This window comes from Rattus norvegicus, chromosome 1, assembly GCF_021556685.1.
Source record: "Rattus norvegicus strain SHRSP/BbbUtx chromosome 1, alternate assembly SHRSP_T2T, whole genome shotgun sequence".
NCBI classification, from domain to species: Eukaryota; Metazoa; Chordata; class Mammalia; order Rodentia; family Muridae; genus Rattus; species Rattus norvegicus.
This window is the reverse complement of record NC_141534.1, coordinates 203,269,482-203,291,379: the sequence shown is the minus strand read 5'-3', so window position 1 is coordinate 203,291,379 and position 21,898 is coordinate 203,269,482. Positions and strand designations below refer to the sequence as shown.

The 21,898-nt window shown below is 48.9% G+C and overlaps 1 protein-coding gene across 5 annotated transcripts in view; it reads right to left on the bottom strand.

Moving 5' to 3' along the window:
- Ptpre (protein tyrosine phosphatase, receptor type, E) overlaps positions 1–18,140 on the bottom strand; it is a 148,988-nt gene extending 130,848 nt beyond the window's left edge. For all 5 annotated transcript variants that reach the window (XR_015630812.1, XR_015630798.1, NM_053767.3 and 2 more), the window contains 1 exon segment: positions 17,876–18,140. Coding sequence is in view for 1 of the 5 variants with exons in the window: in XM_087572568.1 (XP_087428694.1) it covers positions 17,876–17,928 (53 nt within the window). In the remaining 4 variants the exon portion in view is untranslated.
- Positions 18,141–21,898: the final 3,758 nt, after the last annotated feature.

Sequence of the window (21,898 nt, the reverse complement as noted above, 5' to 3'; positions counted from 1 at the left end):
AGGAGAAAAACTTCATGCTGAAAGGGGACGTTCAAGTATGTCTTGCCAGGTAATAAGAAGGACACCTGCCTCATCCTCGTTCATGGGTACTGATGCTTAGCTCTTAATGGGGCTCATATTTAAATAGCCTTGTAGGTAACTTAATAAAATAAACCCGAACTCTTTAAAATTATTTTGCCAACAACCTCTGCATTCTTCATTCTTCCCAAAGGCACTCGCTCACTGGGAAAAGCATCCCCCACCCACTCAGCAAGCTGATACGGTGCACTTGAGTTCCTTACCATGGCTGAAAGAAATGTAAGATTCCTTATTCTACCTTGAGAAAACCTGCTTCACGGAGTTCTAATCTTAAAAAATGGTTGAAGTGTATTTGTTCTGTGAGAGGATTAGCTCCTTTACAGCAGGGTTATCTACCGTGTCTAAAGGGTATGCCACGCCAGTGCATATAAGGAATGATGAAATTCATTAATATCACAGTGCAGGCCACAGTGCAGCTGAAAGGACACTTAGGCTCAGTGCAGAGCAGACAGGGGGAGGTTTTCGCTTTTATAGGCAGCGCTCAGCAGCCTAAACTCTGCTCCAGTTTCGGGAAGAGATCATCTGTACCGTGGTTGATCGAAAATGCTTTCTTCCTAGAGTGAGGGTCTCCCTGTCCTCTCAGACCCTCCATGAGCCTGGCATCAGAGCAGGTGACACAAGACTCCAATATGTTCTGCCCTAGCATTGGAACTTGTAGGATGACATGTGGGTCCTGGGATGTTCTAAGACTATTGCAAGAGGCAACATGGTAGATGTCCGCTGGTCTTAGAGGGTGAGGACTACTGGCCACATCCTTACTAGAAGCTTCCTGTGGCCTGATCTTGACTGAAGCTGTGACTTCTTGGACCCCTCCACTTTCTGAGCCTTGTTTCAGTGTTGGTTCTGAGAGCTGTCTAGAAGCCTTCTGTTAAGTTTCTTTTCTCGATGTGCTAACCAGAATCACTCTGGGTCATGTGTTGCCAAGAGCCAGGACTCATGCACCTAGAATTTAACATAAGAAGTCCTTGTCAATACCTACTCTTCAGAAAAGGACTGGATGCTCTTTCATGTCTGAATATGACTAACTTGAGTCACTGTGTGTATATATCACAGAAATGACAGGATGTGACTTCAGAGGCTAGATCCTAAACACATGGAGGCTTCTTGCTTTCTGGTGGATCCTGCTCTCTGGGAGGAAAGGTAGCTGTTGGTCATGGTCTTGGTTAGATTTCCTTTGCTGCAAAAAAACATGATGACAAAAGATAACTTGGGGAGGAAAGGTTTATTTTTACCTTACATTTTAAAGTCCAATGAGAGGAAGTCAGGGCAGGAACTCAGCACAGGACCCTGGAGGCAAGAACTGAAGCAAAGACTGGATGAATGCTGCTTACTAGATTGCTCCTCAAGGCTTGCTCAGCCTGCTTTCTTACACTACCCAGGACCACCTGCCCAGGGGTAGTACCTCACTCAGTGAGCTGTGTCCTCCCACATTGATCATTAATCAAGAAAATGCCCTACATTCTTGCCACAGGCACTCTGACAGAGGCATTTTCTCAATTGAGGTTTCCTCTTCCAGGTGACTCTAGTGTGTGTCAAGCTGATAATATCTAGCCAGGACAGCCATCAAGACCTTAGAATGGTGTCTGCATGCAGGAGGTAAGTAACTAAGGCCACTGTGCATAGCCAGCATCAACTTGCCAGCTATGGAAGGAGACCTTACAGCCCCACCCAAGCCTTCAGCTGAGATGGGATAAATTTGCCAGTCACATTCTAGAAAAGGATAGAAGTGCTGAAAATCACACAAGCATTTCTAGTACCCTGGTCTGTGTGCTTCGATGCGTGTGCTCTCTTAAGCACTGTCCACTTTTCCAATGCCTCTGCTTAAGGAAGAAAAGGTATAGTTGTCCCACGTTCTCTTGCTTTGCAATTTCTGATGATGACCATCGCTTGCCCAGCTTAGCCTCCAGTATTCAATGCTCATGCTTTCTAGGTTTTACAATTGTACATTAGCAGGCACAGGGATGGAAGTGCCGAGCTCCATGGATACATGCCCACTTTTTTATGTTCTGTGGTTCAGGGGATGCTATTGAAAGATTTCCTGGATAGTATGGCTTATAGACATGTCCAAGTTGCTGCCTGAGAGCCATATGCATCTTAAGACATGGATGAATGAAGCACGACGCATTTGGAGCTGACAACATTGCATTGCAATGTGCAAAGGCTGGACAACCCAGTACAACTTCAAACACTCCATGAACACTGCTAAGAAAAGTACGCAGAAAGAAACAAACTGTGCTTCATGGTAAAACGTCTGCTAATCTCGTTTTCTTGATCTCGTGTTGTACCTGTGTATTGTGTGCACGTGTGTCAACACGTATGGGTAGGTGTGTGCACCTACCTATTTGTGTACATGTAGAACCCAGAGGTCAATGTTAGCACTTTCCGCTTGTCTTTAAATTGCATTTATTTATGTATTATTTATATAGTAAATTCATTCTTTTCCTTTGCATACTTGTGTATGTGTGTCAGGGTTCAAGGCCAAGGGACAACTTAAGAGAGTCAATTCTCTTCCTCTACCATATGGAGCCCAGGACTGAACTAGGATCAGCAGGTTTGGCATCACGTGCCTTGTGGTTTGAATGAGAATGTCCCTCAGAGGCTCGCATGTTTGAATGCTTGGTCCCTAGTTGCTGAGCTTTAAAGGAAAGACTAGGAAATGTGGCCTTGTTGAGAAGTGTGTCACTGGGGGTGTGCTTTGAGGTTTCAAAAGCCCACACCAGGCACAGTCTCTCTCTACCTCGTGCTTGTGGGTAAGATGTAAGCTCTCAGCTCCTGTTCCAGCACTGTGCCTGCCCGCATGCCTGCTGCCTGCTTCCCACCATGATGATCATGGACTAACCTTCCTAATTAAATGCTTTCTTTTGTACGTTACCTTGGTCATGGTGTTACAGCAATTGAATAGTAAGTAAGATATAACTTTAACTCAATGATCTATCCTGCTGGGCTTCCCCTTTATGTTCTGGAGATAGGGTCTCCACTAAACTTGGAGCTCCCAAATTAGCCCAGACAGACCAGATAGCAAGACCCAATGACCATCCTGTCTCTATCTCCCTGCACTGGGGTTACAGACACGTGCCACTATGTTTGGCTTCTTAGGTAGATGATGGGGTTTGAACTCAGGCTCTCATGCTTGCAGAGAAAGTACTTTAGCCACTGAGCCTCATCCCAGCCCTTATCACGGGCCTTACTGTCATCTCACCCTCCTTCTCTATCCTCCTATTGAAAGCAGCCATGCCCATACTCCTATAACTGTCTCCACAGATTGTATAAACAAAGTTGGAACTCTGTCCTCACATGCTCTTTCGATTTGTACAGATACTCATTTTCCGAAGACATCATCTGCCTGACACTGCAACTAAATCTATTTTCACGCATCTTGACACAGTGTTTAAACTCCACCCAAATGTGCCTTGTACTTGTTATGCGTGTTTTCCAGTGCAGGCTTTCTACAGGGATGTTCCCTCCTGGAGCCAGACCCCACACTGTACCAACATGAACCTGACTGCTGGAAACATTTTGATCCTATGACGGGGATTCATCAGAAATCAGGCATTGGGAAACAAAGGCAACCAATTGGGCCCCCTTCTGAATGTTAACCTCAAATTCCAGATTTATCTGAGATCCTGCAGAGAAACAGAAACCTTTGTATGTGATATGGACCTTCCGCAAAAGGAAAATGAAAAGGCCAGGGAAATGGCTTAGGTTAAAGTATTGGCCACATGAGCATGAAGACCTGAGCTTGAGCCACAGAACATTTGTTAAAATCAAGGAGTGATAAACTGCACTTGTAAAGTCAGTGCTGGGGAGGAGACAGGAGGATCCTGGGACTCCTCTGGCCAGCCAATCAGACCAAAGCAGGGAATTCTGGGTCAACTGACACACCCTGTCTCAAAAAATAAAATAAAATTGAGGAATGATACTTCAGGTTGTTCTTTGAAAACACACACACACACACACACACACACACACACACACACACACACACACACACACACTATCCAGCATGAGGTTACTTTGATAAGCTTTTTCTCAAAGCAAAACTCTCTATGGATCCCTAAAATGAATTTAAAGTGATTTTCAAATCAGAAGCTGATTGGCAAAACATTTTATAATTGGGATTCTCCCCGACTCCTGCAGGGAGCTAAAGATAGATTTGCTTCCCAAGGCCTCAGTCAGGGTGTTTCCACCATGCTCCTGCTCCTGCACTATGCCCCTAGGTGATGCCCAGTTCCAGGAAGGCTGCCCGCTGTGCCCTCCACACAGGGTAAGGCCATCCCTGACACTAGACAACAGGGAGAAAACACCAGGCATTTTGGAGCTTTGCCGTTACTCATGCCAAAGGAATGGCATGTCGTTCCATGCCAGCTCAAGAAGCCACTCTCCAGGCCTCTGCCCCAGGGCAGGGCTGGAAGGAAAGCTACCAAAGGCTCCAGACATCTGCAGCTGCCCATAGAGTGCTGGCTCTGGGTCAACACATTGGCCAACTCCAGTGTCCTCAATCAAAGCTAAGAAGCCCTGGCTGCAAAGTTCTGAGTGGGAAAACAGAGATGGGACAGTCAGGGGAGATGGTGGGGAGGGGAGCCAGGGCAAGTGGCTATGGGAGAAACCACCCACCTTGTCACTTGCTTTGGTCTCCTCTATGTGACAGGGAGAAACAGTGAGCAGGGAAACAGATCTCTCATGGCAAAGTGAAGCTCTTTAAAAGCAAACCCAGGCCAGTCTTACCATGTTTAGTAAAGTGGTCTAAGGGCAGAGTTGGGACAACTACCCAGCCAAAATGCCAGAGATGGCCCCTAATGAACAGTGCGGCTCCTATAACACATGCAAAAAAGAAGTCAGGGTCCCTGGAAGGAGAGACTTCAGGTCCATGTGGATGGCCAAGGGCTTCAGCATAGCCAGCTCCTTCCTACAGGAGGTTGCAAAGCAGGGCTGAGGTCCACAGGGCTAGCCACTTAGGGGACAGACCTTCATGGCCTCCCAGAGGGCAGACAGACGTGAGAGCTAGATTCCACATCAAGTAAGGACAGCAGGAGTGTGGGGTGTTGGTCCACCCGAGAGTGTAGCACAGAAGCCCCGTTTCTCAGGTGAACAAGAATGACGGAGAACACAGCAATGGTCTATGAGACTGCTCCATCACTCAGCTGCCCAGCACACCACTATCAGTGAACTCAGGCCTGCAAAACCTCAGTCTTTTTTCAAAGAGTACCCTTAACATTGAACCCTGCCACACCATGGACAATGTGTCCTGGCTGGCTCCTTCCAGCTGCTTCCCTCCAGGGCTTTCTTGACTAGGGGAAGGAACACAGACAGATAGTACTTTGGGATTGCCCACAGTGAATATCAATCTGGGTTCAGGAGCTGTGCCCTCCTATCCTCCTGACTACTCTCCTGTCCTCCTCTATAGCGAAAGAGCCTGACCTCATTCTTAGGACCCTACAAAAGCCCCAGAGTTCTAGCCCTGGCCACATGCTGAGATCCCTATGGGAGCTTTATAAAGCCTGCAAAATCGCTGTCCCCCGGCACAGCGAGTGCCGGGGACTGGGAAACACCCTGGAGACCCCAATGAACAACTCAGCAGCCTCTCCCAGTTGGAATTTTTAAAATGACATGAAATCATAGGAAAAATAAGCAAAGCTCACTATGTGGGTGCTCCTTTGGCAATGTTCAGATGGAGGGACAGGTACACACCTCTGGCCATACTGTCATCTCCAGAGACCTCACTCTGAGTTCAGCTCCCCCATGTCTGAGGGCACTACCCTGTGCTCTCCCCATTGTATCGATGAACCACACCACCTGAGGAGAACGCAGAATGTGGTGTGTCCTGAGGGAGCCATCTCTCCTTTGCTCTTACCCCACTGCTACGGGTTTGAGTGTAGCCCCTGAAGGTTCGCATGGTTTTGATGGTGCTGATTCCAGCTCTGACTGCAAGGAGGACATGCAAGCTCAAGCCAAGGAAAATAGCACACAGAGGAAACTTTGAAGAAGGCCCACTGTCCCAGTCTGGCCCTTTAGAGCAAGGAGGCTCTCATTGGGGTTAGTCTAGATTCAATTGTAGGTTGACTTTCTACTGGGACGTATATGCTGTTTCCTTCTTCTACAGGGAGGTCTGGGCGGGAGGCTGCTAGAGACCACTGTGACACCAGAGACTAAGGTGAGAGGCCACAGGGCCTGGATGGCCCTATGTGGGCTTGGGCTCTGCTATTCCTGAACTCTCAGCTCCCTCAGCCAGTGAGTGAGTCTGATCATGACCTGGAAGGAACTTGGCCATACTTCACCTCTCCCCCGCCTTAGCACTCTGACATAAAGCTGGTGACAGACTCTAGGTCTGAATGGCCAGATGAGATTGTTGGACAAACCTCTCGTAAAGCAAAAGGTAGCAGGGGACTTCATTTGTCGGATGCCTGGAAAGGCTTGCCCAGAAAATGTGCTTCTCATTATGTCAGGACATCTGTGGAAAGTGAGTGGGGGAACAGAATAACAACAGCCTCTCCTTTTCTATTTGAAGGCAACACCTTTCTGGGCTGGCTCTTGAGTGTGTGATGTGAGCTCTGATACAAGAGTACAAAGGAGCCCACACTACCAGCAGCTGAGGTGACGTCACACACATGCCTCAGCTGAGACTAAGGCTGAGGCCTAGGAGACAAGGTAGCTGTCTGCTGTTCTCAGGGATGGATCTCCCCTCATGCACTTTGTGCTGGTCCTCACTCAGCCAGACTTGGGGTTCACTTCTTGTTCCCCAAATTCTAGTCTGGGGAGAGCAAAGGGAGGTACTTGCCCATGTGGATGGCCACACCTCTACCAGCTCTCTGGGAACCTGACTTTAAGGATGAAGAGCAGAACCCATGGATTGAACCTTAAGTGAGGCCCCAGCAGAGATTCCACGAAGAGGCAGGGCATTCAAGCCTAGGGTCGCTCTTCCCAGTGGGTCCTGGCCCTCTTCTCAGGGAGTTTCTAGCTCTAACCATTGAATCCTAACCTAGTTACTAGGAACTAGTCACTCCATTGCCAATATAACCCCTAACAGTCGAACGTTCTAGGGATGAGCTCGGAGCAGTTGCCCTGGCAATGGTCACCTCTCCACCTTCTAGGTTAAAAAAGCAGACTGGTAAATTGAGCCTGCCCGCCCCAGCTTCCAAGATCCCAAGCCGCAAGGAAAGGACACCACGCTTCAGTAGCTATCAATCCCTGAAGCTGAGGCTAAGCAAAGTAGCCAGGATCCATCTCATCGATCTCTGCCCAGCACAACCCTATCCATTCGGGACGTGCATTTGAATAAAACAAACAATAAATCATTTGCCAAACAAAGCACACTGTGCTTGAGACACACACCCGGGCGGCCGTTGAGACTCCTCCCAGAAACGATATGCTGGGTGGAAAAATCCCCCGGGGAATAAGGGTGAGCATCACTTAGGCAGGGCAGAGCAGAGCAGATAGCCGGTGGATTCAGAGCTCCAAGCCAGAGTCTCACCTTCAGGTCCTCCTCAGTGGACCTCACCTTGCTCAGCTGGACACAGGGCGGGCCTCATTTTCTGAGGCCCAGCAGCATGAACGGTGCTTCTGGTTGAGGAAGCAGGGGATGAGGGACCTGTCTACCCATCTCAGAATGGGAGGGAGACATTGAACTCCTGATCCCTGAAGTATGCCACGGGGTTCCAGGTAAGGTTTACTTTTCTTAAGGGCCTCTGGGGACAAGCTCCATCTCTAAATAGGGAGATGAAGCACACTGCCTCCTAGGCAGAGGAAGGCAGGAGGTGACTTCAGCTGTTGGCAAACAGAAAGAGTCGTACAGAAAATCTATTTCTGGTGACGTTAAAGTGCACGAGAAAAGTCACTGAGAACGTAACTAGAGAGGAATGTCTCTTTGTTTCTCCTTCTATTTGGCAACGATGCCTTTTCGGGACTGCTTCTTCAACATGCAACGATTTCAAACTCATATGCACAGATGTTGGTCTACATCTGTGTTTCAGACCTAGAGACTGCCCTGTGTGAGCGGGCAGGTACCTGAGTCAGAGCAAGGACTGAAGAAGAACCCAGAGGCATCGGTGCTACCACCATGAGTTTGGACAAGGGGGCCTTCAGAGAGCTTCCTGTCTTCTGACAGAAAGGAGGCAGTGCCTACATTTCTGTTCAGTCAGTTCTTAGGAAATGTACACTCAGGCTTGTCCCACAAGCCCAAACCTCTTCTCGCGGGCTCCCTCCTTCTCCCGCTGCGATTGTGTCTCTTTTCTGTTTTCTGCAAGGTGCGACCAGCCAAGGTGCTGTGAACGCTGTGACACCCTCCTTCTTCACACTTTTCCCGGAGGTCTCATTCCTACTCTACACAGATTCCCTCCAATTTCAAAGGAAACTTAAAATGTGGGCTCCTGCATAGGCTGAGGTCCTTGTATGAAAAGTCATAGATGCTAGGGCAAATGAAAATCGGGTTTGTTCCCCAGAGAGGTCAAAGTTCACCACTAGAAGCTTTGTGGGCCTATTCGTGGCAGCTTTGCTTGTGGAAGCTGACAGACACCCTGACTCTGAGGACCCTATATCCCTGATATGATAGTTTTGCTGAATCTTAAGATGAACAGGTTAGCCCAGAGAGGCTGTTTTCAGTTACGGGCTCTTTGCTTCTGTCGAACACCCAACCCACCCAAGAGAGTCAGGGCCTTGTACTGTGCACCCCACATCTCACAACCTGGCCTCACCCTTGACTTTTGAACCAACATCTGCTCCAGGGACACCTGGTCACCCTAGCCAGAACCTCTAGGCCTTAGTACTTAGGGTACCTCTGACTAGTGTCATGACATAGCCTAGGAACTCAGCCTGCAGCCTCAGTTTCCCTAAACTAACCTCTGCTCCAGGTAGCACCTAAAACCATCAGCTCTTTCCTTAGCCTCTTTCCTTAGCCTCTAGCCACACTGCAGACATAAGCCAGCACACTCAGCTGTTTCTAAACCATGCACGGCGAGTGCTTTCTTACCTACTGAATCATCCTCCTAGCCCCAAATTCCCAGAGTTCATGATAGGAGAGAGGTCACTCAAGACTCTCAAACCTATGAAAAGTGGTCCGCAAACACGTATCTCTACGGACGGAACTGCCAGCATGCTTCGGAATCTCCAAGGGAGGCACAGGTCCCTCAGGCAGGTCCAGACTCTTGGCTGATGTCCCTTTGATTGATGAGCCCCAAAGCGCTGTCTTGTCCTAATCCTCTCTGACCCTGCTCCAGCTAGCTGCATCCAGACACCTGCTGTTCCCGAGGCAGAAGAAGCCACTTCCCACTGCGAGGCAAGCTTACAGAAGCCTCTCTGTCTGAAATACTTTAGTCCTGTTGGCTGCCAAGAAAGCGTTCACACCCAAGCCTGCCCTCCTCAGTTAAACCCTTCCAGTTCCTGCAAGCCCATCCCACCTGTTCTGCCCCACCTCTGCACTGGATCACCTCTCCCTCCCTTGGGGTGGTAGCTTTCTCATCCCTGGGGATCTGGGACATCCATAGGACAGGCTGTGTATATAAGCATGCTGTGTATATAGTCTAAGGATTCAATAAAGATCTAAGCATCCCATTTGTCCCTTCTTACAGACCATCAAACACTGCTAGCATTTGGGGGAAAACTCAGAACGACCCCTTGAGATATTTCTAGGTGGCTAAGAACAGCCCTAAATCAGCTCAGCACAGTACAAACTTATTAAATGTCCAATTCTTGCACTTTTATATTACATCTGAGCACAAGTTGGAGCTTTGATTTAAAAAATAAAGTTTAAGTGAATAGGCTGATGACGTCATGCACAGAGGACTGCTCTGTGGGCAAAAGGAAATGTATTGAATTACTGATATGCTTGATCAAGAGCGGCTGAGAGCTCAGGCAAAGAACCCTAAGTCAACAACGGCTGGAAGTTAAGGACAGGGTGACTGGCTGTGTCAGAACACCCCCATCTAGCACATAAGTGTCTTCTGTTCCTGTAGGCTGCTTTTAAGTCCAGGGAAATCACTCGCCAAGAAAAGTGGTTGGGAACAAGGACTCCTTCCTTTTGTAACAATGCAGGATAATGTGGCTGAGAAACCAGGAGGGTTTTTTTTCTTTTCTTTTTCTTTTTTTCTTTTGTATTTTTCTTTTTCTTTTTCTTTTTTTGCTTTGTTTTTGTTTTATCAGTGAACATTACAGTACAACCAGGACTCTGGAGGAGTTTTATCTACGAAGCTAAATATTTTATGCTCTTTGAGAGAACATTTGCAAGCCTTGTGTTCATTAAAGGAAGTACCCTACAGCAACGATTTGCTGGCCCAGACTGAGCGTCTGCGCACCCTTGAATGCAACAGACAGGACATATACCTTCTGGCTGCTTATTAAATCACACTGGCTGCTTCCCCTGTAACTTGGAGAGAGCATCTATGTCAGAGGACTAAGGTGTTAGGGCCTGGATTCTAACAGGATGCAACCGTGTACTACCATGCTTTCTAGAACTGTCTCAGGCTAGGCCCTAGTTCTCATCTTCTTCCTAGGCATGCCCAAGATAGAAGACTCCACACTCATTCTGAAAGAGCTTGTGCCGGAGTGAGAAACAGAAGCTTGGTCTCTTCGAGTCTAGCTCACTCCTTCGCTGCCTAGCTCAACAGCTTCCCTTTTTCCTCTCTCTCCTCTCAGCCCCTTCCCTCTCCTCAATGTCGGTAGAAGATCAGGGTGAAGGGAAACTGGGATGAAGGGAGAAAGATTGGGGAGAAACTTGGACAAGAAATGCCCTCATCTGGACTTGTCCCCCCAGGGAGTTCCCTTGGGTCTCTAAGAGACCTGGAAAGCAGTCTAGGGCATTCGGTAGAAGGAAGCACTTTATCCATGGAGGAAGCTAGAGGCTTTCCCACTTCTAACAACCCATCCCTTCTCTCCTTAAAACAACTAGCCCACAATCTGCAGTATGTTCTAGAACATATGACTGATATGGAACTGTTACAATGGTCTTCAACAGATGAGTCTGACCCCTTTGGGGGTCAAACAACCCTTTCGCAGAGATTACCTATACTATTGAAAAACCGCAGATTCAGATTTCCAAGAGTAGCAAAATAAGTTATAAATTAGCAATGAAAATAATTCTATGGTGAGGAGGGAACATATTGAAGGAACTATATTGAAGGGTCACATCATTAGAAAGGTCAAGAAGCACTGGGCTAGGGCAAGACTATCTGTGGGAAATTATGCCATGAGAAAAACGGACTGCTGGTATCTTCAAAGTCTGATTAGAGCCCTTGTCCGCGTCTGTCTCCATGTGCCCTACACCACCCGCAGGGTGCTCATAGGTCAGCATCTCTCGAGGAGATTTGGTCCTCCCTAGCGATGGAAATCTACCTGTGTGGGGAATCCCAACAATAGAACTCAATAAAAACTGGTTCCCGTGACGGGAATTTCAGACAGACAGGTGGAAGTAAGAAGGGAGGCCTCCGGGCAGGGCATCAAATCCTGCAGGTGGGTGTCCAGCTTTGAGGCTGGCCTCTTTGAGCTGGAGAAGAAAGGAAGGTCAAAGCTGGCAGAGCTTCACACGGTACCTGTGGCAGATAGCGCTCCCCATTTCCAGGCCCCACAGAGGGGGCATCTTGCTCTCAGGACAGCACTTGGGCTTGTTGGCCTTGAGTCAAGGTCAGTGCCTAGTGTACAGAGCACACAGACCTCAGAGCAAACTGCTTAGAGGCTGGCTGGGAAGACACAGCCAGCCTGGAATCTTCAGGTCCTTGGAGTGGGAGACAAAATAAAATGGCATAGTCTAAAGGTCACTTGTCATAATACACTGCAATCAAGAATCTATCCAAACAAGAATCCAGAAAGCTAGTGGAGGAGAAAAAAATGGAACTAATTTTCTCCTCAGTACAAATGGTGACTAATGTCCAGCTGGAAGTATACAAATAGATCCAAGTCCTAATAAAAATTGCGTCTGTTTCTTGACTAGAAACCTAGCACCTGCCCCAAGGACACTGGGACAGAGACTTGGGCACTCTCAAGCTCTTGGTTCAAGTGAGGAAGCCCCCGACTGATCTGTAAGCATAAGCCATGTTCCTCTCTGACACTGCACCAGAACCTTTGTTGTATCCAGTTCCTTCTCCTGTTCTAAAGATGGGAATAGTCAGGCTGTGGAGTTGGCTCAGTAGGTGCTTGCCACATGAGTATAACTACCTGAGTTCGATCCCCAGCACCCGTGTAAAAAGCCAAGGATGGTGGCTTTACCTGTAACCTAAAAACTTAGACAAGCCAGTGAGCTCCAGGCCAGTAAGAGGCCCTGACTCAATAAACAAGATGGAGAGGGATAGCCAGATGGCTCAATGGCTAGGAACACTTGCTGCTCTCGAAGAAACCTGGGTTCAGTTCCCAGCCCCCATTTGGAGACTCACAAACACCTTTAACTCCAGTTCCAGAGGATATGACTCCAGTGGGCGTGAGGCAAGAGTGCAGTGTGCATACACCAATCCTGTGGGCAAAATACTCATATGCATAATATAAAATAAACATCTTTTTTAAAGTAGATGGAGAAACTACCCCAGACACCTATGAACCTCTGACGAGGGCATGTGTGGGTAAGTATTCCTGTGAGTGTGCACATGTGGGCACACACACACACACACACACACACACACACACACACACGGGGGAGGTGGGAGAGAAAGAGACAGGGTAGAAGAATCACACCTGCTCAGGAACATACTGGAGGATCACATCCTTCTGACATCATCATTCCACCTCAAAGTGCTTGCCTAGAGCCCCAGTTTGTGCCATCTCCCTCGGGAAACAAAGACCTGTCTGTTCTATTGGTGGCTCTGTTCCAGGCAGGGTGACATGGCTGAAGAACCCTCTGAGCTCGGCTTCCTTTGCTGTTCCTGCACAGACTCCCACACCACTGGCTCTGTTCCCCTTGCCCATGCATTCTTTCTCTTCATACCCCAAACATCCTGAGCCCCGGGTACCGTAATAGTCTGGCCATCCCTGGTAGATACAGAATCACACATCTGCTGCAGGAGCTCATGGCCAAACTGTCATCCCCACACTGGATATCTAAGAAATCAGAGTCTGTGTTGCCCACACTCAGGCCAGAGGCCCAAACAAACTTCCCAATCAACGCACCACTCTTCACCCCAGTCTACTGATACTCAAACACCAGACTATAGCACAGCACAGCTAAGGACCAATTTTCAATTGAGCTTCCTTCCTCTTGATGGAGTTTCTGTCTGTTTTTTACTCCCTGTTGTTATTAGTACTCAATACCAATTCCGTGGCAAGCTAGATCAAATGCATTCTTGGTTGTATTTTGAAATGATTTCAAAATAGGCAACCATTCTTTAGAACTATCTTATATGGCCTCTCCTTCATTGGGAATCAATATAAAAGGATATGTTAATTTGTTTTTCTGAATTACGTGGCTAAGAGTTTTTTTTTTTTTTTATTTTGTAAGCTTCACCAAACCCTTTGAAGTATTTATTTATGTAACTGAAAGAAAGAGACCCACATTTCTGGCAGAGAGCCAGACGCAGTGAGTACAGAGGCTGTGAACCACATCAAAAGTCCCTGTGTGGCACACCTGGATGGGGTGGACCCCAACCTGTGAGATTTGTGGAGCTGCAACAGGACCTGAGAAAAGAAAAGAGTGGGTAATTCCCAAAGGAGAACCCTCCCAGCCCATCAGCCCCACCATCTGCCTCTCCTGGAGAGTTAGAAACATTGTATATTCCTATCACCTTTAGGTGTGGTTTATACATCCCAACCATCTGGAGGGCAGGTGGACTCTGGTCAGAGAGCAGTGGTTCTCAACCTTACTAGTGCTGTGACCTTTTTCTACAGTTCCTCATGTTGTAGTGACCCAGCCCACCATAAAAACCAAAAAATCGCTACTTCATAACTATAGTTGTGCTACTGTTATGAATTGTAATGTGAGTATCAGATATGCAGGATATCTGATATACAACCCCAAAGGGGTCACAACCCATGGGTTGAGAACCACTGCCCTAGCACCTGGAGAGGTTCAGAGATGTTCCCGAGCTGCTGCCCTATTCTCTGGAGGAGAAGGGGTTAATCCCTGGGCATTGGGGGCCGTCCACAGCTTCATCGTTTTATGTGATGGTTGCAAGGCTGACCTTATGCCCTTATTCCTCCGCATGCTTCCTTCTGGGCTACACTGCCTCTTGGTGCTGTGGTTGCCTCGTTTCTGCCTGGCTTCACACCCAGCTTTAATTCGGGCCACAAGCCCAGGTTAATGTCCACAGCCAGCTGTAGTTTTGCCTCATGGACCACTAACACCAGAGTCAGTGGTGCATCATGGAGAATGGATTCGCTCGTGCACCATAAGTGAAAGCATTATGAGACTAGATAACTAAATTATGCAAATTTTACAAAATCGTTCAGCTCATCATGCAAAAATTAAAGCTGCGTAGAACGCCACGTCATATTGATCCCCACTAGTCTTTCAGGTGGCCTACAGAGAAAGACTCTATCCACTAACAATGTTTTTCACTTGCTGGACAACCTTCAGCGTCATTTCTCAGGTGCCAGCTACCTTCTTAGAAACAGTGTCTCTTGTTGGCCTGACTCACCAAATAGCCTAGGCTGTCAAACCCAGCAAGTCCCAGACATGCACCTGTTTCTGCCTCTCCAAAGCTGGGATTACAGGTGTGCAGCATCACACCTGGCATGTTTTAGGTAGGTTCTGGGTCTTGAACTTGGGTCCTCTCGCTTGGAAGGCAAACGATTTTCCCACTGAGCCATCTCCCTGGTCCTGTGTTGGTTTTTACCATGTATGGTGTGTATAGCATTAGGTACTTTAGGAAACAGACTCAGTTCCCTGGGTGTTGTGCACATGCTTCCTAATGTGTATGCATCCTCTGAGCCCGTCCCAGCAGAGCAGTGATGGCCAGTCCACCTCCGAGGAATGAGCAGCATTGTCTGAACTTAAGTCGTTTAAACGAGAACCACACCAGAGGCAGAATTCGAATCCAAGCCTAACCCACAGTCCAAGGTCTCAAAGACGGACTCTTTATTGACAGACGGGTGGAAGAGTTGAACTCTTAAAACAAATCAACTAGAAACCTAAAATAGACTTGAATAAGTACTTTAGAATAGGGCCAAATGTCCTTCCATGGAACCAAGAGGAAGAAAGATTACTCTCTGGGGAGGGTCCAGAGGGCTAAGTCACTCAACAATTGAGTTGGAGGCTGAGCAGGGAACGTCTTCTGGTCTAGAAAGTTAGAGGCCTCGGGGGAGATGAGGCCACAGTGCTATCTGCTAGGAGACAGCAAGCCAACGATGACCTACATTGCACAGGGCTTTCTCAAGTAATTCTCAGGTGCTAAGAGACCCAACTCTCCTCCAACAGCCGCATTCCCTTCTGTTTTGGGGCAGAGCCTCCCCAGGTGAGACCCAAACACCATAAACAAGAAAATGCATTAGCGAGGGAAGAGAACGCATGTAGTTCCTGTTTCCCTTTTGCCCCAAACCTCCTTGGGAAGTCCTGTAGGGTTTCTTCGATTCAGTATCCCCTTAAGAACTGGCCCTGCATCTCCTTTATGGGTTTGTCTACTCTATCCGTGATCCAGTGTACATCAATAGACATCGCAACCGACATCTATGGAAAGCACAGAAGCTCATTCGCACAAGCACACATGCTCCAGAGAGCCTTACACATAAGCACACATGCTCCAGGGAGCCTTACTTCATCACCGGTTTTTCCATCCAACAGCAGCTAGCAAGAGACTGCTTCCAAGCACTGAACTCAGTCCTGGTCTAACCTAAGCCCCTGTTCAGCATCCCCGTTTGGAAGCCGAAAGGAAGCTAGTATATTCAAAAGGGTGAAGATAGCATTAGAGTTGGGCGGGAGGAGTTGGGGTGGGGGAGATGAAGGCACCCCTTTGATTTAGGACACGTTAGGGGTGAAGTGGTTGCCTTAGAAGAAAACACAGGCGCGCTGCAGAACCTGCCTCAGCCTACAGATTTGTCTCTGACCAGCAGGGGCGTGGTTTCAATAAATGTCCTCAGAGATGGAGCCATGAGGATCAAAGAGGGACCGTCAGGCACAGAAGCACAATTTGACCTACTGAAATGGTTGCATGCACCTTCCCAAACCTCTCTACACTTCCTCCGGTTTAAAAAATTTGCATGCGAGGAATGCCTAGGGCTGAGGAGATGCTCCCAGGACAGAGCTTTGAGGGCAGAGTTTCAAGTCTTCCTCCAGGCTATCTCAGAGGTGGTAAGTTTGCTGACCCAGGAACACTGCTGGGCCAAGCGTGCTTCCACAGCAGGGACACACGAGTTCCCAGGCTGGGAACCAATGGCCAGCTCTGTTCTAATCTTGTGACCAGACAGGGGCTCCTGGAAGCATCCAAGGACAACGCCTCCCTTACTGAAACTTCGGGACTGATTTTCTTGAGAGGTTCTGGATTATCAAATCCAGTTTATCCAATGACCTAGCCTTTCAGTAAGACAGGCAGCTGCTATCAACTTCCGAACCAGAAAACTGTTGGGTTGTGTTGAGGGGGTGGTGGTGATTCACAGGTAATATTAATCCCAAGAAACTAGGACCTGGGCCCCAACCTGGGGTTCAAGGAGGCAGAAGCCCTCTCCCTGACAACATGGACCCCACCTTGTAGGCAAACCAACACCTGGCTTTTTGTTTGCCCAAGGCCTTGAACTTGCACTGAGAGACTCAGCCTCCGTCTTTCATCCATGTCCTGAAAGCTAAGGGACGTTGGCAACCACCAGCAATCCACTGTTTTAGGCCCCTTTGGCTTAGTCTCTCAGCTTTGGAAAAACATTCCCGACCTTTTCCCCCTGCTCGACTTTAACTAAGCATAGGTTTTTACATTGTAGGGAAATAAATGCATAAACGTTGTTCCAATGTGTCCAGGCACCTTGGGTCACGAGATGCTTAGGTGCAAGGACATTACGGACTGGGCAAAAGACACAGTCATTTCTAGAACACATGAACACCCTTTGTTGGTCTTCCTTCAAACTCTCTGACACAGTCAAGGTTCCATTTTCTTCCTGTAGTTTCTTAGGTTCCAGCACTTACAGAGTCGTTGTAACTCAATATAAACCTGCATACATCACACTCTAACCTTTCTATAATGATACTTCACGTCTAGAAGAAATTTAGGTCAGGTACAGTCCTTAGTCCTCAGGCTTGGCTCTACCTCATCACCCTGTGGGTCTCCGAGCCTTCCCCAGATGGTCCCAGGAAACACCAAGATGGGTACCGCTGGCCTTTGGCTCCAGGACCTCCTCAGGTCCCCCCACTGACTGCAATTCCTGGTGTCAGATCTGAGCCACCTGCCAGGTTTCCCCACCTCGACGCTGAATCCCCAACTGATGCCTGCCTAGGAAGGCGCCCGACCCTACCACCAGCATCCGCGCAGCGCCCCCGCTGAGCCGGGAGTTGGCGTAACTCAGTCCACTTTCTGGAAAAGCTCCAGTCTCAAGCCCTGCGTGCGCAGCCCCCAACACACCGGTTGGCACTCCCTCCCATTTGCACTCCCTTCACGCAGTCCCCCGGTCGCTATCCTCTTCCCACAGTCGTCACCCCGCAGACACACGCCCTCTGCGTAGCTGCTCACAGAGAGCGCTGCTGAGGTGGTAGCCAAGTTCGGACCGCGCCTCGGGCAGGTAGATCACAAGATCTCCAGTCTCTAGCACCCTGTGCACTAGGAGGGTGGCAAGGACCTGGCTTGGACGTAGCACCCGGACAAGACCGGCCCCCTTCCTGGCAGTGGCTCAGGATATCCCGGTCTGCTCAATGTGCAAGGGAAGCACAGCCACCTCCGGACGCACTGACACCCGCCCTCACCGGGCCACTCACCTCCCAGGGATCGGTGCTGTCGCTCCGATCGCTCCGCCGCGGCGACTCCGCATCTCCCGGGCGCCTGCCCGCCCCGCTCTGCTTCGGGGTGCCCGCTGTCCCCGCCGGCGCGAGGGAGGGTCGTGGGGACGCGCGTGGGCAGTGAGGTCCCTACGCCGCCGGTGACTTCTTCCGAAGCCCGCAGCCCGTAGCCCGCAGCCCGCAGCCCGCAGCCCCACAGGAGAGCAGGAAATCTGTCCGGCCCGGTCCGGCCGCCTCCAGCACTGGGCTAGGGCTCCGGCTCGGGCTCGGGCTCCAGCTCCGCGGCGGGGGCGGGGCCCTGGCGCTGCGAGGGGCGACGGCGACGCCTGGTGCCCGGTTTTGGGAGCGCACCGCGGGCGCCCACCCTCCTGCAGCTTTGGCCTTTTCACTGGGAGAATGCAGCTTCATGCCCTCTCTGGGGAGCTCCTGGCACTCTGACTGGACACAGTGTATCAGGGAGGTTCCAAAAAGTTGATTACACTCAGACAAGCCGTAAAGAAAGCACAAGGTCCCTCCTATTTAGCCTTAGCCCTGAATAGTGTGACATTTTAAGTCTCACAACTGGTAAAGCAGGGGACAGCCCTGCTTCAGAGAAGTTGGCAGAGTTGAGAAATGTCCTAGACACTCCCTGCCAGAAAAGAGTGTGCGGGCGCCCCATGGTGGGTGCCTAAGGGTATACAATTAGTAAGACATGTCTGGCAAAATATAACACACATGGAGCACAGCACAGCACGGGGACCAGATCTGCGGCTCTGGGGACTTATTTCATAGTGATTTAGTTTAGACTATACAGCTTAACACAACCTAGAATTGAGTCTCAAGGGGAAATAATCTAGATCACGCTGGGCTTCACGCATGCCCGTTGGGGGTTGTTTGGATTGTTAATTGATACAGGGAATCTCATCCCACTGTGGGCAGCACCATTCCCTAGGATAGGGGTCCTGAACAGTGTTAGAGAGAAGGCTAGATGCAATTTGGCAAGAAAGAGTGCGTTTAAGCTATTTGTTCTTGATTTTGTAAGTAATGTCTGAAGTCCCCCAGGCCCCCAGCCCCTGACATTCCTGAAATAGTGAATTGTAACTTGGAGTTGTAAGTCAAAGAAATCCTTTCTTCCAGAATTTACTCCCCCACCCCCCCATCCCAGGATATTTTCTTTCTCAGCAACAGAAATAAAACTAGAACAAGGATATCCTGACTGGAAGGCAGAAAGCACAGCAAAGGCATGGTGTCCATCTTGGTTTTGAATCTATTTGGTTGGGCCAAGGCCTAGCCTCAGGGAGATGCCATTTCTGTGTTGGGACCTTGCTTGTAGAGCTTATAAATGAATGAGGGGATGAGTAAATGAATGCAAGAAAGAGGCATGCATGAGCTGTTACCTCACCCTGCGTTTTACTGCTGTTAGAGCTGCAGAGGCAAGCTGACTTACAAGGTGCCTGTTTCAAAGAACCATCAGTCAACTCAAGCTGGGGCCTGTATTGGGCAGAGCTGTAGACTGGAAACCTGAAGAGCTATGGAACCCTCTAGAGTACTAAGAATGTTCTTCCTTTCCCATGGTTCCAGGGTTTTCCTCTTCCTTTCTTGCCTTACTCACCCCTGCTTCTGGGGGCTTCTCCAGAGCTGTAACGCCACCGTGTGTGCATATCATTCAGAAGCATGCAGCCTTCCAGACACCTGCAAGCTCAGTTCTTCTAGCACCCTCTGCCAGTCCAGCCCCAGCCCTTGCTCTTGCTTTCTAGGCCTTGACTCATCCTCTGTGTGTCTTGAATGCAGTCCCTTCTCTTTCTCTTCTTCTCTGTGCTTGCCTTTCCTGTGATGGCACTGTCCTCTGATTTCAGACTACCCTGCTTAAAAACCTTGAGTAAGGGCTGGAGAGATGGCTCAATGGTTAAGAGCACTGACTGCTCTTCCAGAGGTCCTGAGTTCAAATCCCAGCAACCACATGGTAGCTCACAATCATCTATAATGAGATCTGATACCCTCTTCTGGTGTGCCTGAAGACAGCTACAGTCTACTCATATGTAATAAATGAATAAATCTTTAAAAGAAAATCCTGACTGCAGTGATGCTGTGTCCAACCAACCTCTCCAGTGACTCCGGAGCCCTTGTTTTTCTAATACATCCATGGATCCTCTTTTTCAGTGCTTCAGAAAAGCCCCTTCCTGCCTATATCCCTCCTCTTTTGCTAACTTCCTGTCAATTGTCTTCACATAGCCTCTCTCTTGTAGCCCTCATCATCGACATCACTGACTGAGTCAGGCTGTTTGTTGTTTTTGTTGCTTCAACAGGATGTCTTAGTTAGGGTTTCCATTGCTGTGAACAGATTCCATGACCAAGGACAACATTTAACCGGGGCTGGCTTACAGGTTCAGAGGTTCAGTCCATTATCATCAAGGTGGGAAGCATGACAGCGTCCAGGGAGGCATGGTGCAGGAGGAGCTGAGAGTTCTATATCTTCCTCTGAAGGCAGACAGGAGAAGACTGGCAAAGCCCACTGTCTTAGTTAGAATTTTGCTGCTATGAACAGACACCATGACCAAGACAATTCTTATAAAGGACATCATTTAATTGGGGCTGGCTTACAGGTTCAGAGGTTCAGTCCATTATCATCAAGGCAGGAGCATGGTAGCATCCAGGCAGACATGGGGCTGGAGGAGCTGAGAGTTCCACCTCTTGTTCCAAAGGCAGCTAGGAGAAGACTGGCTTCCCCGCAGCTAGGACCAGGGTATTAAAGCCCATGCCTACAGTGACACACTTCCTCCAAGAAGGCCACATCTATTTCAACAAGGACACACTTCCTAATAGTATCATTCCCTGTGGGCCAAGCATTCAAACACATGAGTCTATGGGAGCCAAACCTATTGAAACCACTACACAGGGTCTCACTATGTAGCTCTGGCTGTCCTGGGACTCACTAGGTCTGTTTTGAATTCACAGAGATCCTGCCTCTGCCTCCCAAGGGCAGGCACCATGTGCTCTTTTGGTTTCTCTCTTTTCATTTGCCTCAGCCCAGGCTGTGCTCCTTCCTTTCTTCTATTCCTGCAACAGGAGACACACCCAACAGCCAGAACCCACAGTGAACATGTAGGTTGGCAGAGCAAAGCAGCACAGTTCCCAGCAGGCAGCAGCAGGAAGCCCTTTTACCTGCCCAGAGCCGAGTAGGGCAAGTACTTTCCTCAAGTGTGCTTGCCCTCAGGGAACAGCTCGGGTTGGGTGTGGCCAAGTGGCCCAATGACCATCACCCCGCTCTGGACTTTATTGCTGCCGGAGCTCCAGATCCAAGCTCATATTAAAAACGACAGTTTCAAAGCCCCGATAAGCTTGTTAGCACTGCAGGGGTAGGGAGGCAGAGGCTGTTATCCACCAAGAGGGGAATGTGTCATCTTAGACATCTGCTGTTTGAAAGTGACAGCCTTGGGAACATGATGAGGAGGCAGATGGCTCTTCTCTCCCAGTAATATCTGCCCTGTTGGACCCCAAATGTTATTCTAGGAATTAAGTGATGTTCTTTAACATCTCCTGAAGTCTACAGACACCCTGTCATTCAGGCACGGGTTCTCTCTCATTATCTTTGCCCCTCGTTTGGGCTTAAGGTTCCCATCAGCATCAGTTAACTCTCTTCCCCCTCATCCTAGATGACAAAGACCTCCCTGATTCATGTCATCCTAAATGCACCAGCGCTCCTGTCTTTTAGTATCTGAGACATAGTCTCGCTCTATCCAGAGTTTCCTCTGCCTGACTGAGCCCCTCTGAGGCTTTCCATGTAGCCCTCTACCTCCTGAGCTCTCTTCCATATCTGCCTGCACCATTGTTCCTTTGGAATACGGTTCCATCCAGGCAGGATTGCCAGAAGTGTACCATCACGGGACCATGTGTTCTGTCTTCCATTGTCCTCAAGAGCTTGACCACTGGAAGTTTCTTCAGTAACTTAAAAAATTATTTTTATGGTTTAGAGAAATTCTGTGTATATGTGTTCCTATGTGTGAGTTATATGCACTTGAGTGT